At 46.9% G+C, this 24065-nt stretch overlaps 2 protein-coding genes across 2 annotated transcripts; both read right to left on the reverse strand.

The window, feature by feature from the left end:
• Window positions 1-1549: 1549 nt before the first annotated feature.
• Window positions 1550-4699, reverse strand: LOC149362284 (glutathione S-transferase 4-like). The gene is made up of 5 exons (XM_089569685.1): window positions 4512-4699; window positions 3211-3269; window positions 2526-2667; window positions 2089-2259; window positions 1550-1687 (listed from the first exon to the last, which is right to left on the reverse strand). The coding sequence occupies exons 1-5, from the start codon at window positions 4650-4652 to the stop codon at window positions 1550-1552; spliced, it is 651 nt and encodes a 216-aa protein (XP_089425811.1). The 5' UTR covers window positions 4653-4699.
• Window positions 4700-17689: 12990 nt separating this feature from the next.
• Window positions 17690-21934, reverse strand: LOC149362285 (glutathione S-transferase 4-like). The gene is made up of 5 exons (XM_089569684.1): window positions 21746-21934; window positions 19297-19355; window positions 18677-18818; window positions 18156-18326; window positions 17690-17827 (listed from the first exon to the last, which is right to left on the reverse strand). The coding sequence occupies exons 1-5, from the start codon at window positions 21884-21886 to the stop codon at window positions 17690-17692; spliced, it is 651 nt and encodes a 216-aa protein (XP_089425810.1). The 5' UTR covers window positions 21887-21934.
• Window positions 21935-24065: the final 2131 nt, after the last annotated feature.

Consider the following 24065-nt stretch of genomic DNA (forward strand, 5'->3'; position numbering starts at 1 on the left):
AAAATGTTCGCAGTTGTTGAAGAGGCCAGCATGAAGAACTTTTCGCTTGCGCCGCAACCGAGGGCCTTCACGGGACCGAAGAAAGGACGCCATCCCGAAGTGGAATCAGCTCTAGAAGAGTTCGTGAAATCGCAGAGATCAGCGGCACTTCCAACGACCACAGGAGTTCTACAGGTGGCGAGAGAGCTGGCAAGGGAGCGACGCATGCTACGGGACCAGTGAAACGCGCAGGTTTACTCCGACAGGTAGCATCAAGCGCGCGTCGCTAGGAGTTGTAACTAGCTTGGCTGCGTGCTTGTGCTGAAAGTTCAGAATTACCAGTGCTCCCGATGGCATAGAGGATTGTGCACTATACGAAGAGGAGAGTGACAATTAGGTCAGCGATGAGGAGTGAGCGGGAGCAGGTTCGTGGAAATTAAAGCCGGCTGCGTGCTGTCATTCTGGATTGCTTCTTCGGCCGTCTTACATTCGAGGAACGTTTTTCTCTATTTGGTCTTCAAGCTTCGGGTGACGGCTTAGAATCATGGCTGGCCTACATTCGAGCATATGCGGCGCATATCCGGACCAAGTGAAACACTGTGCAAAATACTACACAGGATTTTGATCGCCTTAATACAACATAAATTAGCACTAGAACGAGATCCTGGCTCTAGCGCCGATAAAAGAAGCTGTGCTTGTGTTTACAAACGCACGATCATGCTATATTTTCAACGCACATGAAAGTAATGCGGACAAGCATCGCCAGAAGTTCATTCGCCGCCGAGTTCAGAGTAGAAAAGGACAACACTTTGTCCCCTTTCCATGGCATACTGATGTGCAAAGCCTAAAGTTGGGCAAGTTCGATAACGGCCATGAACAAATAGCGCGAAAGGAACACGAGGGACAGAAAGGAAACGACGCGAACAAGCGTCTGCGTCGCCATTTTGTCATCATACCGAAGTGAACAGCGGAATTTTTACCTCATTGCTTCTCTCTCAGGAAGATGAGCAACGACTTCCACTGTGCGAATGTTCACATCGGCATTATAAATATCCACCATGAAAAAAATAGAAGATGAGGTGGGGGGGGGGGGGGGAAGGAGACACACACTAGCACAAATTACTCGTTTTTGCCAGCAGCTCAAGACTGCCGAAAAGTGAAAGCTACAATACCCTTCAATCTGCAGCCGAGTATTGTGGTATAAAATGCGCGGTGGTCTTAATTATGCGACCACGCTACTGCAATGATGGGAAGGCTCGAGCGCTTTGTGCGAATTGAACACCATTAACTCACCCGGTTCCGTTCGTGTGCCAGGCGTTCAGCGGCAGAACGAGGAAAAGGAAGCGCCAACCGGCGTTTTAATCGGCGTTCGAAAGGCCACGGCATCATATAAACAAGTCTGCGGGTAATAGATACTGCAGGAGAGTCGCATCTACCGTGATGAGATGAAAAAAAACGGCGTTAGGGTGAACAGTGAAGAGACGAGGTAAGTGGGAAGGTAAAGAACGGGAGTTTATTGTATATTTTTTGGCTCGCAAGAGTTTTTCAGCTAAGGCATTCGGTGCCAAATTCACTGCAGCTCAGCCCAGCGCTGCTGAAGGTGGGTGATGGCTGGCCTGTAGATCTCCTCGAAGTAGGCGAGCTCGGGCTTCACGCGCTCGTAGTAGCTGGCCAGCTTCGGGAATTTGGCAGTGTCAACGGAGCCGTTCTGAAAGAGGAAAAGGGTCACAAAATGAGCAGTAGGTTCGGCGATGGCATGACTTGATGTCAGCTACAGCACAGAAAGGCACAGGGTCGAAAGGCAGGACTGAAGAAAAAAGGGCCGCTACTAATAGCGTACCAGAGGAGCATAGTGTTGTCGAGCTAACATCCACGCGGAGCAGGCGCGCGATAGATCTCGCCGCGACGAAGGCCTTGAAGGGACGTTAGACGCAAGCCGTTACGGAAAATTGTGGGTTAAGAAAGGCTGAGGGAAGCCAGGGTGGTAGTCAGGACTTGCTGGGTACGGAGCGGCAGGGTCCACAAGGCAGCGACCACTAATATGGCTCATTAGAAGGAAACAAGTTGGGTGAAAGAACTACGCGGTGTCGACGGGTACAAAATGCACACCTCAAGAGCGATGTACAGGTTGGAGATCAGGCAGAGGTCTGCGAGGGTGCGCTGGTCACCAAGGGCGAACTTGCCATCACCAATGAGGTGCTCGAAGCCATTCAGGACATTTTGCGCGAAGGTGGTAACCTCCTCCTCAGTTGGCTTGGTGTTCTCCAAGAAGCGGGGAAGCTGCAAGAAATGAAGAAAGTGAAGGGGTGGAATTCAACGAGAAGGGAAGCGGGATGCAGCAGTGGAAGAAGGATGGAACGAAGCGAGCATATACACCAGCGCGAGTGACGAGTGCAGAGCAGGAGAGGAAACAATGCCAAGTGTTAAAATGCGTCGCTGCCGCCAGTATCGGAGACGTGTAGAGCAGGTAGATTGATGTCACGGCTAGTACGTAGGGTGCAGAAGCCTGCATAATCAGAGGCGAAAGACAGTGCATAAGTACTCACGAAGAATAGCAGCTGCTGGGGCTGGATCGTGCTGGCCACAGCGGCGAGGATCTGGTCGATGCGAGCACGTTCCTTGTAGCAAGCCGGGTAGAGGTCAGACTCCGGGGCGTACTTTCGGAGGAGGTAGTAGGCGATGGCGTTGCTGGAGTACAAGAAAAACAAATTAGGCGACAGCGGTGCAGGTGGCGTACGCGCTTGCGAGTGCAAGAACTTAGGCGGGAAGGTGCTACGGAGATAGTCCAGAATAAGTGCTGCATTATGATGCAGTAGTGTTGGAATGTCGAAATATCAGCTGGGGCTGCTCGTGGCATCAGGAATGGCTCTTATTGCAGTGTGCTTGCCATGAAAGACGCGAGCGGGATTAAGCCTTGCTGCTGACGGCAGCTCAGCCCTACGCGAGATGAAGGGCGTACAGAGGTTATATGAGACAGGCGGCGGACAATGAGATACATGCCTCTTGCCTAACTTCAGCTGTGCATAATAGTAGCGCAAAGGAGCACGGAGACAGGATATGGTGGGGGGTGTGGGGCAAAAGCAGAGGGGAGTAAGACTCAGATCCGAAGATTAATAGCGGCACGGGATAGAAACCATTGCGATGCACCGTTAGGAACGGCGCTATATGCAACTGGTCTAGTTATGTCGGATAAGGGCAGTGCAAAGTGGGTGAAGAGGAAGGGGGACTTACCTCTCGTAAACCACGAAACCGTCATCGTCCAGGGTGGGCACCTTGTGGAAGGGGTTCAGCTGTGAAAGAAAATAGAAGGGATGAACAGGGAAGAAAAAAAAAAGTCTAAAGAAGTTCGAACAATGCAGGCCTAACAAGAACAAGGGTGCTCTGTATGAGAGCTAATGGGCGGCCATCGACAGCAGGAGTTCAAATGTAAGAGCTGGGCTGGTACGCAGACTGCGGAAAGTGGAAACCAGCACAAACTCGGTGGAACAGAACACGGGTGAAGAAATGTACGGAACTAGCAGGGCCGGAAGGTGCAGAAAGGGAACGAATGGGAACTGTGCTTTTAAACACGAAGTGGCGTAGGCGAGGAAACGAGCAGAGTGAAGTAAAAACGATGAGAAAGGACACAGGGGACGTAACACCGCTATGAACGTGACGTAGGGGCTTAATCACGGAGAAAACAGGGTGTGGGAAAGTTGTAATTCGGCAGTAAGCAAGACAGCCCGCCAAAAGCTGCAGGCTACAGTGGAATACATAACTAAGAAACTGGAGCCAGGAGCAGACAGCATAGGAAATGGGAAGTCCAAAATGTCACATCAGATAAGGATTACAATTGCTGCACCCTCCTGATGTCCAGAAAAGGCACGCCGCGAGGCAGGAAGAAAAGGAAGCGGTAAAAAAGACAGCAGCAGCACTGACTTAAGCGACCAGCACATGGCAAGCGGGAGAAAAAGAACGCAAAAGACGCTGAGAGAAGGGCAAGTACAGACCAGATGGTAAAACCAAGGCGGGACACCAAAGCAGAACAAGAAATCATCGTCTAACAGGCCTTAATAGATAACAAAATGCGACTCGAGGACAAGGAATGAATCGCCGCAAGTAGCCCAGGCAAATGTAGGGCAAAAAGCACTCTCCCATATGGGAAGCAGCCGGTTGGACGGGTTGCATTTCACCACGAGGAAATGTAAAGGGCGGAAGAAAAAAACGATTGAGAAACCGGTACACCGCAAGGAAATGCGGAGGGCAGAAAAATCATAATCAAATTAAAACACGACATTAATGAGGCTTTCGGAGAACTGAGTGACATTACCGGCGTTCAGCGAGATCACCGCAGTACATGGAAGACTAATGCAGCACGGCAGTGTGGTAGGTAACATGCTGCGCATCAAGAAGCACACACTCCCGCGCTCATGGCTGGTACTATTTAAGCGCACCTCGGATTAAAAGGGGGATAGTATCTAACACCTGGCTCTCTACGAAGGCATAAAAGAGCCCAGAGTGCTGCAAATAAAGCACGCCACACCCACACACACCTTGAGGTAATCCTCGGCGAGGTGCTCCTTCTTGGCAAAGTCCAGGTCCTTCACGGTCAGCTCCACGCCCAGGTGCTTGGCGAGCGAGCGCACAAAGCCGCAGGGTGGGCTTCCGGGCAGGTTGTACAGGGTGACGGGCATGGCAGCGGCAGTTGTGGAGCAGCGGAGCTTCTTCGACCACGAACCGAGGATGGATGAACGCGACTGGGCAGCGATTCCTCCGGCGAGCGCCCTTTTTGATGGGCAGGCCGGACGGAGAGGGAACTGCGCTCTCTCCCGCCAGCATCCTTGACCGCGACCCCTGGCGTCTCTAGATAGCGTCCGGCCGGCCCGGACCCAGAAAGAAGCAAGCACTGCAAAGCTGACGACAATGAAGGAAAGGGGAAGGTAAGTGAAAAAATTACCGACGATTACGTTACTTCCTAATGCGAAATTTGAGCGCAGCAAATAAGCTGTTTCACCTTTTCGATAGATTGAGGCAAAGAAATCGAGCAACACATGTATGCGCTATCACAGAATTTTTTTTATTTTTCACACGTATTCGCAATTTCGGCTCGGGCGGTGCACATATACAGATCCGCCGCCACCGATCTGGCTCTCTGATTGCCACCGCACAGGGGTTGCATTGGAAGAGGAGCGAAGAAAGGAATTAAGTTCGAGCCGGCGCTTTGACAACCGGAGACTCGCAGGAAGAGGGGGGAGGTGGGCGGCGTGTACACCCAGCGGCAAACGATGGGGGCAGAAGCGCGCGCAGCAAGCGCACAACACGATAAAGGGAGGAGGGAAGAGATAGCAGCGACTGACTCATGCCGCTGACGCCGATAGCGCTGGGGGGATGAAAGGGGGGCGGAGCTGGTTACGAGGCCGACGACGACGCGAAACCCAGGAACGGACGCCAAAGAGCTGCGCTCTAAAAAGTGCTTGCAACGTGGAACACGAGACGCCCCCAACCGCATGATTCATTGTTCGTGTAAAGCCAATCTTGCTGCATGACTTCTCTGGGTAGATTAACAAACAATTTTCTAAAGCGGTGCGCACGTGCACGTAGTCTGGCAGCGTCAGAATTCTCAAGTATTCGTCCAAATTTAATAACTGAAGTGTTATACCGTTTAAGTGCTGCAGCAGCATATGAAAAATTAGAGATCACTGTTCCGACCTGCAGTGAGAGGATGCGAAAGCATTGACGCCTCCTCGGCCCTCGTCGCCTCTCTTTGCCTCTTTTTATCATTCTCTTTTTGTTAGCTAACTAATATGACTACTGAATTAGTGCAATTACCAGATGCATTAATTAAAGATCGATTGATTTACAGCGATCATACCTTCGTTTATCTCAACCATTTTTGTTTTTCAAACTTGACGGTCTGGTCTATTTCCTGTCCACTTACTATATCCCCGTCCACCCTATAGAACCATCCAATCATTTTCACACGAGCATAGTGGTGTTCTGAGCCAGTTGGTAAAGCATATTTACGGAAGGCGTAGCGCCAAAAAAGACAGGGACGAGAGAGACACAAGACACAGGACCAGCGCTGGACCTCTGTCTGGTGTCTCTCTCATCCCTGTCTTTTTTCGTTCTACGCCTTCCTTAAACATTTTCCTACGAAAACAGCACAAACTACTCAAACGACGCAGAATGGGGAGAGAGACATATGCGCTGACTAACATCTGAAATTTTATTGCTCTGACACATCGGTAAATAAACACAAGGCATCGGTACAAGACATTTTTAAATATACACAAGGAGTGCACTCCTCACTGGAGTGACACGAGCGTGCTGAGCAGGTGCAGTGACCAAATCACGGGAGAGATAATTGAAGCCAAAAAAATCGCAAGCCTAAAAGACCGCTGTGTCAGCACCCCATCGATAGCCCTTCTGGATAAGCAATTTGGTTTCCTTGCGACAGCTCATGATTCATGATTCCCTGCTCGTTTCGTGCTGCGATTGTCTGGTTCATGTCTTATCCTTCTTGTTGTTTTTGATGCCTTGTGTATATTTACCGATGTGTCAGAGCAATAAAATTTCAGCTGTTAGTCCAGCGCCTGTGTCTCGTCTCCCCTTTCTGCGTCCTTTGTGTAGTTAGCGCTGTTTTCGTGTGATGAAAAACCAACTAGCTCGTGATGTGTTCTTCAATCATTTTCGCTGATCAATATTTAACTTATTAATCTCTGTCACTGAAACTTTTTCTTCACTTGATTATGACTCACCAAATAGATTTGAATTCACTTAAAACTTTATTTTCACTCTGCCTATTTTCCGCTGTTTTTCCATCCATGGTTGTTTTACCATCTACTCACTTTATTGACGTCCGCGCTAGGTCGACGTTTTTCGACATTTTTGGCTCAAATTAATTAACTGATCATCCTATCACATTATTTTTCTTTTCGGGCAGCATCCTCACATCATCCTCTTTTAATTACAACACCTCTTTTGATGCTACCTCTTCTCATTATGTCACAACTGCTGCGGACACGACCCCGCCGACATAGCCTAGAAATGATTTCGCATTAATAAGGAATACCTCCTCTTTGGTGTAGACGCTTCGCACTGATCAGAGCAAAAACCTCGCTGTCCTCGTTCCCATCCACACTTCCTAACCCATTCTTGATAACCTTTCAACCAATCCTCTTATACATCCTTCCCGCTACTTCCCAGGGCAGATCAGGGGAGTCTCCCCGGGCCGGCTCCCCCGGCTGTGGCTCACTAGAGTAGCTTTTCCCTTTTATTTTTTATTTTTCACCTACGGGAGGTAAAATTACCACTTGCCCACGGCCCTATTGTTTTATTTTCTAATTGGGTTAAGCCTGTTGTACGTACGTGGTGCAGGCCAGTGGCTTGTTATTTTTATTCCCTTTTAGGTCGCCCCAACCTAATCATTGTTCGGGCATGGTGAAACGCTAGAAAATGAAAAATTTCTGTTAATTTTGCCCAAAAATATAAGGACCAATTGCTTTGAGGCGGCAAGTTCAGCTCAGTAGATAACGCACCGGAGTGAAGGAATTCAGAATCCTTGCGATTATCTTGTCGGAGTTCTTGAAACATTGTTTCCTTAACGCCGGTGTCGAGTGCGGAACGAACAAAATTTCAGAGCTGGGTAGTTTTTGTGCTCAACCAGTTTGATATATCAACCAATCTTTGCGGTCTAGTCGTTTTAATTTTTCTATACAGATATATAAAAGAGTGAGAGGGTAAAAACTGCTCGAAATATTTCTATTTTCCACTGGATTCCATTCCTCCCTTACAGCGTACCCTGCCTCACTGGTGTCGACGCAGCGGGACGACAGAACCATCTTGGGGCTCAAAGGCACTGCTATTGTTGCATGTTGATCCGCAACCATAATAAATTGCGTTTCGTTTACTCCCGCTATAACGGTATGTAAGGGTTGCGCCGGAAAGCATGGCTTCGAATGGAGTGGCATTTATTAAAAGAGTGACAAAGTAGCAATAAATTTATGTGATTGTATTGCGCAGACGGGGGAAATTAAGTTAGCTTTTATAATCCGCTAAGGAAAAAGTAAAATGAACACTGCAATAAGTGTCGCTTCTTTATATGGATTCCCGCAGCATCTCGATCCAATGAGCTCTGCAAACAAACCTGGGGCCCTAAGGGAAATAACACTTCAAATTAAACTGCCCTTTCGGTTACTCTAATGAGGTTCACTTCGACAGTAATGGCGTTTAATCTTAACATTTTTTGAGAACAACTTATTACGCCTTGAAAAATTAACGAAAACATTGACGCTCTACGACAAAGGTGACTATGATGCCATGAATAACGACCTCACGGAATTCTGTAACTCTCTCCTCTCAAACTTTTCAAATCGCTCTGTCGAAACTAACTGGTCTTTGTTCACTGATAAAATGCGCGAGCTCATCCACATCTAAATCCCTACTAAAAGAGTCACCACACGGTCATCATCGCCATGGTTCAACGGAAACTTAAAAAGGCTGCTTAACAAAAAGAAAATTCTCTTTCGTTCTGGAAAGCATTCCAATGACACACGCGCATGGGTAAAAGTATCATGCTGCCGAAAAGAACTTTCTCACGCAGCACAAGCCAAAAAAACCTTCTTCTCATCCACATTACCTTATATGCTTCACAAGTACCCCAAGCAATTTTGGAAGGCTATAAACCCAAAATCAACCCCGTCAATATCGCTTTGCGACGAACACGGTTCACCTATTCCACACACTTACACGGCTGAAGCATTAAATTATACATTTTCATTCAATTTTACCCACGATCCTGTAGGCGACATGCCTCACTATCCTTATATTGATTACCCTCCTATGCCTGACATACGTTTCGACCCTAGCGGAATAATCGCGTTGATCGCCAGGAAACTAACCTCAACTGCTGGTGTAGATGAAATTAACAGAAAAGTTCTCAAGAATACTAAAAACGTTGTTGTTGTTCTTCTTTGTTGTTTCTTCCAACAATCACTCGAGTCCGGTATTGTACCGCACGACTGGAAAGTGGGGAAAATCATCCCAGTGCACAAAAAAGGCCCCCCATGGTCTAGTAAGAACTACCGTCCCATCTCCCTCACTAGCGTTCCCTCTAAATTAATGCAGCAGGTAATTTACTCACACATCATGACCTTCGTGCAGTCTGTCAACTTTTTTGACCCTTCCAAACACGGATTCCTGAAAAACGTTTCCTGCTCTACCCAACTGGCGCTCATTACTCATGACATCAGTTCTAGTATGGACACGAACACACCCGTGGACGCTCTTTTCTTAGACTTTGAAAAAGCTTTCGACACAGTTTCCCACCAACGCCTCTTATTTAAACTTTTGCGCCTAAACCTACACCAACTAGTATATGATTGCCTCTGAAATTTTTTGACTAGCCGCCAAGAGTTTGTATGGGCTAACAATCATGCATCTTCCATCTCCCCTGCTACGTCCGGCTTACCTCAAGGCACGGTTTTAGGACCTCTACTATTTTTAATTTACATCAACCACCTCCGAAGTAATCTATCTTCCACCGTTCGTTTGTTCGCCGACACTGCGTCATCTACCGGAGCATCACTTCTAACAGAGACACTTACCATCTGCACTGCAACATAAAATTTGTGGAAGAGTGGTGCGCAAGCTGGCTAATGTCTTAAGACGTTCATGAAACAACGCTTGTATCATTTCATCGTCGTCAATCGTATCCTACTCCCAATTACACCCTTCGCAGTTCCATGATATCACGCGCATCTTCATATATATATTTAGGTACTAGCCTAACACAGGATTTTTCTTGGACCACCCACATAGTGAACACAACCAACGAAGCTAACCGTGTTCTTGGTTATCTAACGCGTAACTTGCGTTTGGCACTTGCTTCCGTAAAACTGTCCGCCTATTTAACTCTTGTCCATCCTAAACTTGAATATTCATGCTCAATCTGGGACCCCCAACCAATTTACCTAGCCAAAACACTTGAGTACGTCCCGAGCCGCGCGATAAGATTCGTATATTCTGATTACTCATATCATACGAGCGTAACAGCATTGAAAACAAAAGCTAACCTCCCCAGTCTTGAATCCTGATGCAAAAGTAGCCAGACTCTGCCTTTTCCACAAGTTTTATCATTCGCATTTGAGTCAATCCGTTGTCACCCCGGCATACCGCCTTTCACTTCGCATCAGTCATCCGAAAGCTGTTCATGCACCTCGAGCATATACTTCTGCGCACCTAAAATCATTCGTCGCCCAGACCACAAGAGAATGGAACGACCTCCCCGCTGAAGCTTTCATCAATCCTGGGCTGGAATACTTCAAATCATTCATCACTGATTTTTTTTTCAATGATATGTATGCACACCCCTCATGTAATGCCCCTAGTGGGCCTTTGAGGTACTAATAAATAAATAAGTCATTTCAAATGATAACTATTACCCGCACTTTGTGCGGCACTGCACAAAAATGAAATTCAAACGTTCCGTTTTCATATCGGGAATAATTTCGATTGGCGCATTAAAAAAAGGTTATATTGATACGTCTCTTCGATACCTTTTTTGGTTTGGTTTGGTTTATGGGGTTTAACGTCCCAAAGTGACTCAGGCTATGGAGACGCCGTAGTGAAGGGTTCCGGAAATTGCGACCACCTGGGGTTCTTTAACGTGCACTGACATCGCATAGTACACGGGCCTCTAGAATTTCGCCTCCGTAGAAATTCGACCGCCGCGGCCGGGATCGAACCCGCGTCTTTCGCGTCAGCAGCCGAGCACCATAACCACTGAGCCACCGCGGCGGGCAAAATGTCTTCAAATTGCAAATTAGCTTAAAAAATGCATCTTCAAATTGATTCTCATGGATTCTTCAAGCATGAGCAGTGATTACTCGTTCTTACAAAACTCATATGATATTTAAAATTTAATCTCTGATCCAACACGAACAGCCACTTAAGTAACTATGAATGATCACGTATTACGACCAGTACGGATATAATCGTAGCGACTGCACATCACTCCACTATAGCAGATCACTCGCCCATTTTTTGCTTGCTGCGTGTGAATCAGAATACTCCTACGCGAATGAGCGCTGCACCAAAGGCAAGCGTTATGAACTTCTGAAAACTGAAACATGCAATTTCAATCTCAATAAGATTTATGATACCAATGTCCATACTGAACTTGAAAATTTTATTCAGGCTCGCGAATCTGCTCTATTAAATTTAAATTGTACATCGTGCACTACCCGCAGATGCGAACAACCTTTGTGCCCATGGATGAACAAGTATACACCTGCAGCTCTTAAAGAGGAAGACAAGTGTTCCCAGAAGTTGACACTTCAAAAGAAAACGTTTATTATTGAAAGCAGTTGAGATCAACCAGAAATTACTTAATGGCTTTATTTCGTGGAATAAAGAAAGAATACAACACTTTGACAGTACAAAAACCGCAAAGGAGACTCCCGTAAAATGTGGGAACGACTAAATGCCGGAATCAGAAAACCAAGAAAACAGCACGTAGTACCTGAAGTGATGGACTTCAACACAGATGATTGATCCAACAATTACTTTACAAACCCTGGCTTTGAACTAGCACGCAGTACCGCTGATCTACCGTGCTTTATTAATTGTCGACGTGTTCATGAGGCTTTCTTACTGCGGGTCGCTGCTCATTCTCAGATCACAGCAGTCGTAAATACTCGCGCCTAAAGCAAGGCAACAAAGAATGATCGGATAAGTGTGAGAGCACTGAAGGAAAAAGTTTGCCATCTTGCACCAATCCTGACAGCAATTATGAATGATGCTATTTAGGGAGGTAATTATCCGGATATTTTTAACATTGCTAGAGTGATCTCAGCTCACAAACACGGTGACTGTAATAACCGAAGCAGTTACCATTAAATTTCGTTTCTGAGCATCATTAACACAGTATTCTAAAAACTTGGTCCAGAGCAACTAAGAGACCACTTAAAAAAGGAATAAAACCATACCTGAATCAACCTGGTTTCAGGAACAACAGGTCAACATCTACAGCTGTAATGACACTGTCTCAAGAGCTATGTACTTACATGCTTGCTGAATAACCAAATAGCTGTTGCTTTGTCCCTAAACTCATAGAAAGATTTTGACACTGTTTCTCGTTCAATCTTAGCACGAAATTTAGATCACTATGGCTATAGAAATTACCCTAGAGTTCTTTAGAGCTATGTTACAAACAAAAGACAATATGTTATCCTGAAACACTAAAAATCACCTAAGTAGACTGTGCTCGACTTTCGCAAGGATCAGTTTTAGGCCCTGTACTGTGCTATCTTTTCGTTAATGGATTCTCTCTCTGTTTGACGTATTTCCAAACGGTGATTTACACTGGTAACAATGCTATAATTTTTTTTCAGGGAACACTCACACTGATCTTCAGGCTGCGATAAACTAGTTATCTCACAACTCCGCATGACTTCAGGCAGGCGAAAAATTCAACAATAAATGCTGCTAAAAGTAAGCCCGTTCTGTTTAGGCCAAGGCAGAAACGTACTATTGGTACTCAGTTACACAGTTGCATTGATAACATTTTGTTTGGATAAGTAGACACAAATAAATACCTCGGTGTAACATTAGACACCCATATGAACTGAAAGAAACATATTGCAACGTTGTGTTTCAAGCTTGCTTCAGCTTCTTACATCCTGCTCAGAACAGGGCGGTTCCTGGAAATATCTGTGCTGAAGATCATTTATTGTTTTCTCTGTCAATGTCGCCTACATATGCTGCGAGTCCTGGGCTAGTACATACAGGTTCCATATGGATCCAATTATTTCTCTGCAGAAAAGAGCTGTGGGTATGTTGCCCTTCTCCAGCAGGTACCAGCTAGTCCAGCGCCCCTTTCTTCAACGGGATACAGATACTTCCACTTCCTTTACTCTACAAAATAACAATCGCAATGGTAAAAAATGAGAGCGTACATAACAATTACCCGATTTCAATTAATGCACTTTTTTCGCCTAGCAGGAATACCAGAAATGCAAGAAATATTAGCTTTAATTGCCCTGTTACCCGAAACACCTGTGGATAGCGCTTAATTCAATATCACCGGGCAAAGTATAAAGTACGGTGCCACTCGAAATCAAAAAGGGTAGCAATTTTTTTATTTATTAAGCTGTTCTACTTCTGAATATTGACGGTTATCATCGCTATCCTTTTATATGTCGTATGCTGAGGTTCGACCGCTATTGTTTTGTTGACAGAGCATGTGTAACCGAGGGATGTGCGCATTTGTTGCTGAAACAAGAAGCGTGTATCATGGGCCTCAGCTTGTTTCGGTTGCTTACCAAGCAGGCTTTGGAAATGTTCTTGTACTTCAATTGAAATAAAGAAGAAAGAAAGAAAGAAGGAAGGAAGGAAAGGTTGAATGAATGAAGGAAGACAGAAATGTAAAGAAAGAAAGAAGGAAGGAAAGAAAGAAGCAAAGAAAGAAAGAAAGAAAGAAGGAAAGAAAGAGAAAAAGAAGTAAAGAAAGGAAGGAAGAAAGAAAGAAAGAAAGAAAGGAAAGATAGAAAGGAAGGAGAGAGAGAGAAAGAAAGAAAGAAAGAAAGAAAGAAAGGAAGAAAGAAAGAAAGGAAGGAAGAAAGAAAGAAAGGAAGAAAGAAAGCACGAAAGGAAGAGGGTACGAAGAAAGAAAGGAAGGAAGAAAGAAAGAAAGAAGGAAAGAAAGGAAGAAAGAAAGGAAGAAAGGAAGAAAGAAAGAAAGGAAGAAAGAAAGAAAGAAAGAAAGGAAAGATAGAAAGGAAGAAGGAGAGAGAGAGAAAGAAAGAAAGAAATAAAGAAAGGAAGAAAGAAAGCACGAAACGAAGAGGGTACGAAGAAAGAAAGGAAGGAAGAAAGAAAGAAAGAAGGAAAGAAAGAAAGAAAGAAAGGAAGAAAGAAAGAAAGAAAGAAAGAGAGAAAGAAAGAAAGGAAGAAAGAAAGAAAAAAAGAAAGAAAGAAAGAAATAAAGAAAGAAAGGAAGAAAGAAAGAAAGAAAGAAAGAAAGAAAGAAAGAGAGAAAGAAAGAAAGGAAGAAAGGAAGGTAGGGTGCGTCCTGTTCATGGCCTTGGCATTGCAGATTAAGCCATTCCAAAAAGTTGCCTCAAAATTTGCTCTCCTCAAGAATCTCCTATCGATAATATTTTGGGGGGACAATGTAGTGCGTCAAACGCCTGCACCGTGCGGCATTAATCCGATAAGGTCTGCCCAGATTATTGAAGTGGGGTTGACAGCTGGCAGACGAAAAAATACACACATCAGTGAATGTTTATATATTGAATAGCGATCGCTTATTTGTAATTTATTTCTTTATTGGCATGCCCAATTTTTGTACGCTCCAAAAGTATTGTGGAAGGCTAAGGGTTAATTGCAAAAAATATATGCTTTCATCAATGAAAGTCCTTTTCCTTGGCCGTACAAAAAGTTACAGCAGGGTGTTTCAACAACAATTTAAAAATTGGCGCATATTCTCCTTATGAAATAAACGCTGTACTGTTTCACTAGCGATAGTTTCTGTTATGTTCACCTAATTCTTCAGTTTGAATATAAAGTCTTAATCGAAGAAAACGCACGAACAAATTTCAAATTCGGGCTTGTCGAATGCTCTTGGAGTCCGAGTCTGTGAGGGGCAATGTCCCCCAAGCAGATTCGAGCGTCCTCCGAGGTGGGGCCCCGGAGGATGCAGAAAACTGTCCCAGACCGAGCACGTCTGTAGAAAGAAAAAAATTTACTTATAATCAACCAGTCACTGCTGGGTAAAGAACTGTGCGGCCGAGGCTCCAGGAGCGGTTCCGGCAGGAGAATCCGCTGTCCGTCGCCAGAAAGGCGGCGGGCTCAAGCACCACCGCAGGCCTGTTCTCGCAGCGGCCGGAAATCGGGCGCGGGGCACTCGCAGTAGTTGCCTCGATGACGCACCAAAGAGAGGAGACGGCAGCCCAGGTCTGGCCACCCGGGCACGGCCAGGGAGGCACTTTCTCACAGCAGCAGGTCCCAACCACGGGACGGCAGGCACGAATCGTCTGCAGGGCTGGCAGCATCCCCGGGCGGGCAGCACCTGCCTGTCCCCAGCACGGCAGGAAGAGGCAGGCGGGAGACAGGACACAGCAGGCCCTTGGTTGCGCTGAACTGGGTGAAGACGGCTTCCCAACTCCTGGTCACCCGGGTTCAGAGAAACCGTTCAGCAGTGACCTCGCCTGTTCGTTGCCCGTGCTAGTCTCCTCGCGCCATCCGGGCCGCCCGTCGTGTCTCTCTTCTTTTTTTCTTCTCTTTCCCGAGCGAGCGTCAGGACGCCGCTAGTGCTGCAGGGCGCTGGTGGCATCACAGTTTAACATACCTTTTCCCTGCACACTGAGAAAGTGAGAACAACTCCACACAAAAGCTCCTGGAACACTTAATTACAATATGTATCGAGAACGCACAATGTTAACGCCTTTTTTGTCCGTCCACGTATTTTCTCTCCCATTGTTTGGTTGACGTGAGGTCAGAATTTTGCCGCGTTTGGCAGGCGCTCGCTCGCCCACATTCCTCGGCGTCATTACGTCACATTCATGAAGTCATAATCTGGCGACCAAACAGCACTTTATCTGATACGAGCCGCAGGACGTTGCGCTTATTTTGCCAATTGGCCTTTTAATGGTACCGCATTAGTACTCAGGAACATGCGGTAGCTGAGACATCGCAACTACATCGCCGTATGCTCATTTCAAGCAGCACGGCCGCGAGCACAGCTAGGCTCAGCAAAGGTAAAACAAGCGCTTATGAGGTATTGTAATCTCAGAAGCTTTCTTTAAGGGTGCAATACGCTTCAAATCACGCTGTTCGTTGAAAACTAATTACCCTGTAATACTTTTTTTTATCTCATAACGTTTCCTTAGGAAACCGCGGAAACCATGGAACCAAGTTTACGCTGCCATTATAGTGCCGCCATCAAGCGAAAAGTTATGCATTTATAAGAACTTCTATTTGGGCTAGATGGTTCATTGTACTCGAGAAATGAAAACAGCAGCGCCGAAAACACAACCACAGCTGAAGAACAACTTAGGACAAGCGCTTGTCCTACCTGGTTCTTCAGCTGTGTGCTTCTCGGCGCTACTGTTTTCCTTTCTCGAAAAGTTATGCTCGCTGCAGAGCAACATTGAAACCCCCAAACCGGTCTAGACTGCGACGTGGACGAAAGGAATGTTCGCAGATGTTGGAGAGGGCAGCATAACGAACTTTTTGCTTGCGCCGCAACGGAGGGCCTTCACGGGACCGAAGAAAGAACGCCATCCCGAAGTCGAATCAGCTCTAGAAGAGTTCGTGAAATCGCGGAGGTCAGCGGTACTTCCAATGACAACAGGAGTGCTACAGGTGGCGAGAGAGCTGGCAAGGGAGCGACGCATTCTACGGGACCAGTGAAACGCGCCAGTTTACTCCAACAGATAGCATCAAGCGCGCGTCGCTAGGAGTTGTGACTAGCTTGGTTGCGCTCTTGCGCTGAAAGTTCAAAATCTCCAGAGCTCCTGATGGCACAGAGGATTGTGCACTTTACGAAGAGGAGAGTGACAATTAGGTCAGCGATGAGGAGTGAGCGGGAGCAGGTTCGTGGAAACTAATTCCGGCTGCGTGCTGCCGTTCTGGATTGTTTCTTCGGCAGTCTTAGATTCGAGGAAAGTTTTTCTGTATTTGCTCTTCAAGTTTCGGGTGCTGACTTAGAATCATGGTCCGCGTAGATTTGAGCAGATGCGGCACATAACCGGACGAAGTGAAGCACTGCAAAAACTTATGATTTTGATCGCCGTAACACAACATAAATTGTCACTGGAACGAGATCCTGGCTCTAGCGCCGATAAAAGAAGTTGTGCTTGTGTTTATAACCGCACGGTCATGCTATACTTTCAAAGCACACGAAAGGAATGCGGATATGCATCGCCAGAAGTTTATTCGCCGCCGAGTTCAGAGAAGCAAAGTACAACACCTTGTCACCTTTCCATGGCATACTGATGTGCAAAGCCGAATGTTGGGCAAGTTCGATATCGGTCATGATGAAGAAAGAGCGCAAAAGGAACAGGAAGGACAGAAAGGAAACGACGCAGACAAGCGTGTGCGTCGCCATTTTGTCATCATATCGTTGTGGACAGCGGAATTTTGACCTGATTGGTTCTCTCAAAGGAAGATAATCAACGTACTTCCACTGTTCGAACGTTCACATCGGCATTATAAATATGCACCGTGGAAAAATAAAAGATGGGGGATGGGAGGGGAGGAAGCGCACCCACTCGCACAAATTACTCGTTTTTGCCAGCAGTTCAAGACTGCAGAAAAGTGAAAGCTGCAATACCCTTCAATCTGCAGCCGAGTATTGTGGTATAAAATGCGCGGTGCTCTTATATGCGACCACGAAATTGCAATGATTGAGAGTCTTTCGCGCTTTGTGCAAATTGAACACCAATACCTCAACCGCTTCGGTACGTGTTCCAGGCGTTCTGCGGCAGAACGAGGGAAACGAAGCGACAACCGGTGTATGAATCGGTGTCCGAGAGAACACGGCATCATACAGGCAAGTCTACGGGTAATAGATAGTGGCAGGAGAGTCGCATTCGCCGTGATGAGATGAAAAAAACGGCATTAGGGTGAACAGTGAAGGGACGAGGTAAGTGGGAAAGGTAAAGAACGGTAGTTTATTGTATGTTTCTGGCTTGCAAGAGTTTTTGGGCTAAGGCATTCGTTGCCAACTTCATTTCAGCTCAGCCCAGCGCTGCTGAAGGTGGGTGATGGCTGGCCTGTAGATCTCCTCGAAGTAGGCGAGCTCGGGCTTGACGCGCTCGTAGTAGCTGGCCAGCTTGGGGAATTTGGCAGCGTCAACGGAGCCGTTCTGAAAAAAAGAGTGTGATGAAGTGAGAGGGAAGGAACGGCTTCCACTGAGGGTGCAGCAAGGGATGTCCATGCAGTGATGCTGAACGGTTCTCCACGCGTAAGTGGCAAAAAGAAACCGGAAAGAAACGCTTGAACATCACGTTTGAGGCAGGGCACGATCTAAGATTACGGATTAAGAGAACCTCAGAGAAGCGGGAGTGGCAGTCAGGAATTCCTGTGCACGCTACATTAGACACAGGGAAGTGGTAATAGCCAACATGCGTCATGAGAAGGAGGTAAATTCATTTTAATTAGCAATGTGGCAATTCTGGGGACAAATTGCTCACCTCAAGAGCGATGGTCAGGTTGGAAATAAGGCAGAGGTCAGCGAGGGTGAGCTGGTCACCGAGAGCGAACTTGCCGTCACCAATAAGGTGCTCGAAGCCCTTGAGGACATTGTGCTCGAAGGTGCTCACCTCCTCCTCAGTTGGCTTGGTGTTCTCCCAGAAGCGGGGACGCTGAAGGAAGAATGAAAAAGAAAGAAGCGGTGAGAAGAGGTTGGGCTGACGCAGCAACGTAAGAATCAAGGAAATCTTATGCGATCAGTGACGAGTGCCGACTAAGAAAGTGCGGAAGTGTTGTAATGCGGTGCTGCTGCTGTCGCTGCTAGTGTCCGAGACGGATACGCCAGGAAGGGAAGTAAAAAAAAATGACGAGATTGTAGCACTCGTGAGGACAGTGCGAATGCAGACGGTAAAATAAGGAGTCACTTACCCCGCTAGTAGCTGCTGCAAAGAAAACTCGCGAGTGGGATGCAGGCGACAGAAGAGCATGAATAGAAGCGATAGAAATCGGCTTAGATACTCACGAAGAATAGGAGCTGCTGGGGCTGGATCGTGCTGGCCACAGCGGCGAGGATCTGGTCGATGCGAGCGCGCTCCTTGTAGCAAGCTGGGTAGAGGTCAGACTCGGGTGCGTACTTGCGGAGGAGGTAGTAGGCGATGGCGTTGCTGGAGCATAAGAAAAAGAGGACATGGTTGAAGCTAGAGCAGACCAGAGGTAGCACTATGCCTTTAGAAGCAGCTTGTGAAATACCGCGCACGGGAGAGGAAAGACCGGAGTGACGACCAGAGATTTGAAGGAGCAACGTGTGAGGAAGTCTAGAACAGAGCCGGAGGGGCGAAATTTGCATCTAGATCTGGCTGTGCGAAGAATTATAAAGGCTGGCGATGCAGTGCGCCATGCATGGTACGCAGGGGTGGGATCAAGACGAGCCGGAGTCTGCCCTTACCCGTGCATGGGACGTAATGTGTACAGAGTCTTTTGGACCGGTGGTGCACAAAAACTTGCACAGGGAGCCAGCATGCAGCTCGATTAACAGGTGCGCAAGGGAGCATAGAGATGGAGGGGTTGCGGAAACGCTGCGCCCCAGCAGTGATGGGCAAGGGCAGCGCAAATTAGTGAACTGTGAGAGAAATGGACCCATACCTCTCGTAGACCACGAAGCCATCGTCGTCAAGGGTGGGCACCTTGTGGAAGGGGTTCAGCTGTAAAATAACGAAAGGAAAGCGGTCAGCATAGAAAAAGAAAAAGCGAGAAAATAAATGCCAAGACTGGCGGCACAACAAGGGTAGGAATCTTTAAATGAGACGGATCTGCAATTGACAATTAGGACAAATGAAACCAAAGTGTCCTGCTGATACGCTGATTGCGATAAGGTGGTCCTACATGAGAGCCGTGTAAGAAACTGTCCTCAGAAAGGCACTGAAGAAGAATGCGCTGTGCACGGTGCGCCGTGGGTCGCAATACAGGAGGACGCGGCGCGAGGGACAAGAAACAAAGGCAGAGGACGGCAGCGAGTGGCCATGGATGGCAGGAAAATGAAAGGCTGGTGGAACACGAAACAAGTACAGATCCTGGGTAAGTGCAAGCATGGGACGGAAATTCCCGGATGGAAGGAGGACACTGACAAGGAAATGCTGCTGAAGAATCGCATGCAGAGAGTATAATTTGTCAAAGACGAGAAGAACTGGCAAGGCGTGAAGCGGAGAGAAAAAAAATGCAGGAACATGGCGGCGTAACCGTTAAGTATTGCACAGAGGGACTGCGGAAGAATGGGCGTGGAGTAAATGGACAGAAATCGGAAATACACATCACAGAAAGCGACAGGAGCAAGACTGCACTGGGATGAGCGGACAGGAAAGAGGAGCCTTAGGGAATGAATGCAAGCGCAGAAGAAGGGTACGAGTGCCAGTATCAGTGCACTAATGGCGGGGAAGACGAAGCAACTGGCAAAGAAGGAAGCAGCGTTGCCAGAGCACGCTTCGACATGAATCCGGACCATACAAGAGGGAGGAGAGGAAAGGAAACAATGCAACCGGAGAAGACCTAGCACCGACCAGATGTCAGAACAGAAGAGACACGAAAGTGAAGAAAAAAAGATAGCATTAACAGAGTGTACGTATAGCTTGCGAAAATCATGAAATGCGACGATTGCACGATGATGAACTGCCGTCAGGCGGCCATGCAAATAAAGCACAATAAACGACAAAATGCAAAGCAGATAAGGTGGGTCGCATATAAACAGGTGGCTATATAGGAGACGGAAGACTGAAAAGACTGAAACCAACAAGAGTACAGACTAGAGATGTGAAGGCCTGAAAAAAACACTAATTTTGGAAAAAAAACGTTTTTTTCAGACGAGGGAAAAGAAAAAAACATTGAAAATTTCACAATGCAATTTCAAGGTTTTACGATTTCTTGCTATTAGTGTAGGTTTTTGTTTTTGCTTCGAAAACAATTACAGCGTGCATCTGTAAACGATTGGAGGGCAGTCGTCATCGCCGGTGCAGGTAGTGCCTTTTAAAAACGTTCGTGCTACGAGTACGGGGGTTGAATGCCAGGTCACATATAAGATCCAAACTTGACTTAAAAACACACTAATACTTGAACTCACGGCTGAAGTAGAACAAAACGGCTGCAAATTCTATAGGACTACACACACGGCATAAATAACATAGGCTGCTGTGCATGTAAGCTGTTTTAGCCACATACAAGCCTAGCTTCTAGCATAGCAGTGTACATAGCAGTGTACAGAACATCCGCGAACAAACTGGTCACGTTTCGGGAATGTCCATACAAGGATTCGCAACAGGCTTTCAGGGGAACGCGTTAGAAAGCTTGTGTATGTGCAGTCGAACCTAGCTGTGGACACAGCTTCAATCCAAGCTGCTGCGCGTAGTGCCGCATCCAGCGACAGTGAATCTGAGTCCCATATGGAGTGACTTATACATTAGTTTTCATGTTCCCTTTCTCGGTGCAATAGAACAAGTTCGTTCCACAAATCCGATATTTATACCTCCATATTCGCATGAAGTGCAAATCATTATTTATCTGCTCGGTGCAATAGAACCAGAAGTTCGTTTCACAATATGACATCTATAACTGCATATTCGACTGAACTTCGGAGCAGTATTATTGATTGCAAATAAATCTGCTTTGTCATGTTTCGCAAAATTTCCACTTTTTCATGAAAAAAAATCCTGAAAAGAACGGTTTTTTTCACGCCATTCAAATTTTCCTGAAATTTTACATCTCTAGAACAGACACCGGAAGGGAGTGCTGATGACGGAATTGGGTAATATCCACTCCTGTATCAAGGAATAAACAGGAACAAAAAAAGCGACGTGCAATACAAAGTCAGAGCTGAAAAATGAGGCACATTGCTAACGCACAACACGATTACCGCAGCATGTGCTATAAAGCACAGCAGTGTGGAAACTTGCCACGGACCAAAAAGCGAATAAGCCCGCGTTCAATCAGGCACTACCTAACGGTGCATGGAAGTTAAAACGGGGATAGTATCTAACGTCTGGCTCTCTACGAAGAAATAAAAGAGCCCGGATTGCTGAAAATAAAGCACGCCACACCCACGCACCTTGAGGTAATCCTCGGCGAGGTGCTCCTTCTTGGCAAAGTCCAGGTCCTTCACGGTCAGCTCCACGCCCAGGTGCTTGGCGAGCGAGCGCACAAAGCCGCAGGGCGGGCTTCCGGGCAGATTGTACAGGGTGACGGGCATTGCGGCGGCAGTTGTGGAGCCGCGGAGCTTCTTCGACCAAGAACCGAGGATGGACGAACGCGACTGGGCAGCGATTCCTCCGGCGAGCGCCCTTTTTGATGGGCAGGCCGGAGGGGAAGGGAACTGCGCTCTCTCCCGCCAGCATCGTTGACCGCGACCCCTGGCGTCTCCAGATAGCAGCCGGCCGGCCCGAACCCAGAAAGAAACAAGCACTGCATAGCTGACAACAATGAAGAAAAGGGGAAGGGGAAGGTGAGTGAAAAAACTGCTTGCAACGTGAAACACGAGACGCCCCAACCGCATGATTCATTGTTCGTGTAAAGCTGATCTTGGTGCATGACTTCGCTGGGTAGTAGCAAGCAATTTTCTAGAGCGGTCCACACGTGCACGTAGTCTAGCAGCCTTAGAATTTCCATATATTCATCCAAATTTAAAAACTGAAGTGTTATACCGTTCAAGTGCTGCAGCAGCATATGAAAAATTAGAGATCACTGTTCCTACTTACAGTGGGAGAATGCGGAAACATTGACGCCTCCTCGGCCCTCGTCGCCTCTCTTTGCCTCTTTTTATCATTCTCTGTTTGTTAGCTAACTAATTTGAATACTGAATTAGTGCTATTACCTGATGCACTAATTAAAGATCGATAGATTTACGGTGATCATATCTTCGTTTATCTCAACCATTTTTGTTTTTTTTTAAATTTGGCGCCCTGATTTATTTCCTGTCCACTTACTATACCCCCTTCCAGCCTATTGAACCATCCAATCATTTTCACACGAAAACAGCGCAAACTACACGAAGGACGCAGAGTGCACTACTGGAGGAGTAACACGAGCGTGCTGAGCAGGTGCAGTGACCAAATCATGCGGGACATAATTGAAGCCAAAAAAAATCGCAAGCCTAAAAGACCGCTGTGTCAGCACCCCATCGATAGCCCTTCTGGATAAGCAATTTGGTTTCCTTGCGACAGCTCATCATTCATGATTTCCTGCTCGTTTCTTGCTGCGATTGTCTGTTTCATGTCTTATCCTTCTTGTTGTTTTTGATGCCTTGTATATATTTACCGATGTGTCAGAGCAATAAAATATCAGTTGTTAGCTAGCGCCTGTGTCTCGTCTCCCCTTTCTGCGTCCTTTGTGTAGTTTGCGCTGGTTTCGTGTGATGGAAAACCAACTAGCTCGTGATGTGTTCTTCAATCATTTTCGCTGATAAATATCTAACTTATTAATCTATGTCACGGAAACTTTTTCTTCACTTTATTATGACTCACCAAATAGATTTGAATTCATTTCAAACTTTATTTTCACTCTGCCTATTTTCCGCTGTTTTTCCATCCATGGTTGTTTTACCATCTACTCACTTTATTGACGTCCGCGCTAGTTCGACGTTTTTCGACATTTTTGGCTCAAATTACTTAACTGATCATCCTATCAACATTATTTTTCTTTTCGTGTAGCATCCTCACATCATCCTCTTTTGGTTACAACACCTCGTTTGATGCTACCTCTTCTGATCATGTCACAACTGCTGCGGTCACGACCCCGCCGACATAGCCTAGAAATTATTAATAAGCAATACCTCCTCTTTGGTGTAGACGCTTCGCACTGTTCGCGCGGGGATTCACAGTAGCCAGGCTCTGAAACGGCGCCTCGGGGAAGCGGTCTTATGGCCGGCCGCATGGCTGTAATGGCTTTGCGGGGCACCGGTGGATGGGAGCGTAGTACGACCTCGAAGCGTCCAGCAAAAATCGTCGATATTGTGGAGTACCGGTCGAGTAGGTCCGGGCCGTCTCACCCTTAGCCCCGTTCTTGGTTTGTGGCCCGGTCAACCGGCCTTGAACACTCCCTCCTCAGTAGGAGAAGAGCAAGCTAGGGGAGGAAATAAGTGCATGGTTGGTTGGTTGGAAGCACAGATGGCTCCCCGCGGAGGTCTTAAGTCATGACGCTGAGGGCCGGGGCCGTCAGGCCGAAGACCTAAGCCTCAACTGGCTGGATCACAGCACACATACTTCCGGTGTCTGAAAAACCGCGAAAAGCACTCGATGGTAAGTAGCTGGCTGGTCGGAAACACGCCCTAGGGTCGTGGAGGGGCCCCAGGTAGCTGACCCCGTGTTAGGTTTTCCTGTCTCCGGCGGTCGGAGCCCGCTGCGTATGGTGGGTGGTCGGGCATCCCGTGAGTG

The sequence above is a fragment of the Amblyomma mixtum genome, chromosome 2 (assembly GCF_055824585.1).
Source record: "Amblyomma mixtum isolate Tamu chromosome 2, ASM5582458v1, whole genome shotgun sequence".
Taxonomy (NCBI): domain Eukaryota; kingdom Metazoa; phylum Arthropoda; class Arachnida; order Ixodida; family Ixodidae; genus Amblyomma; species Amblyomma mixtum.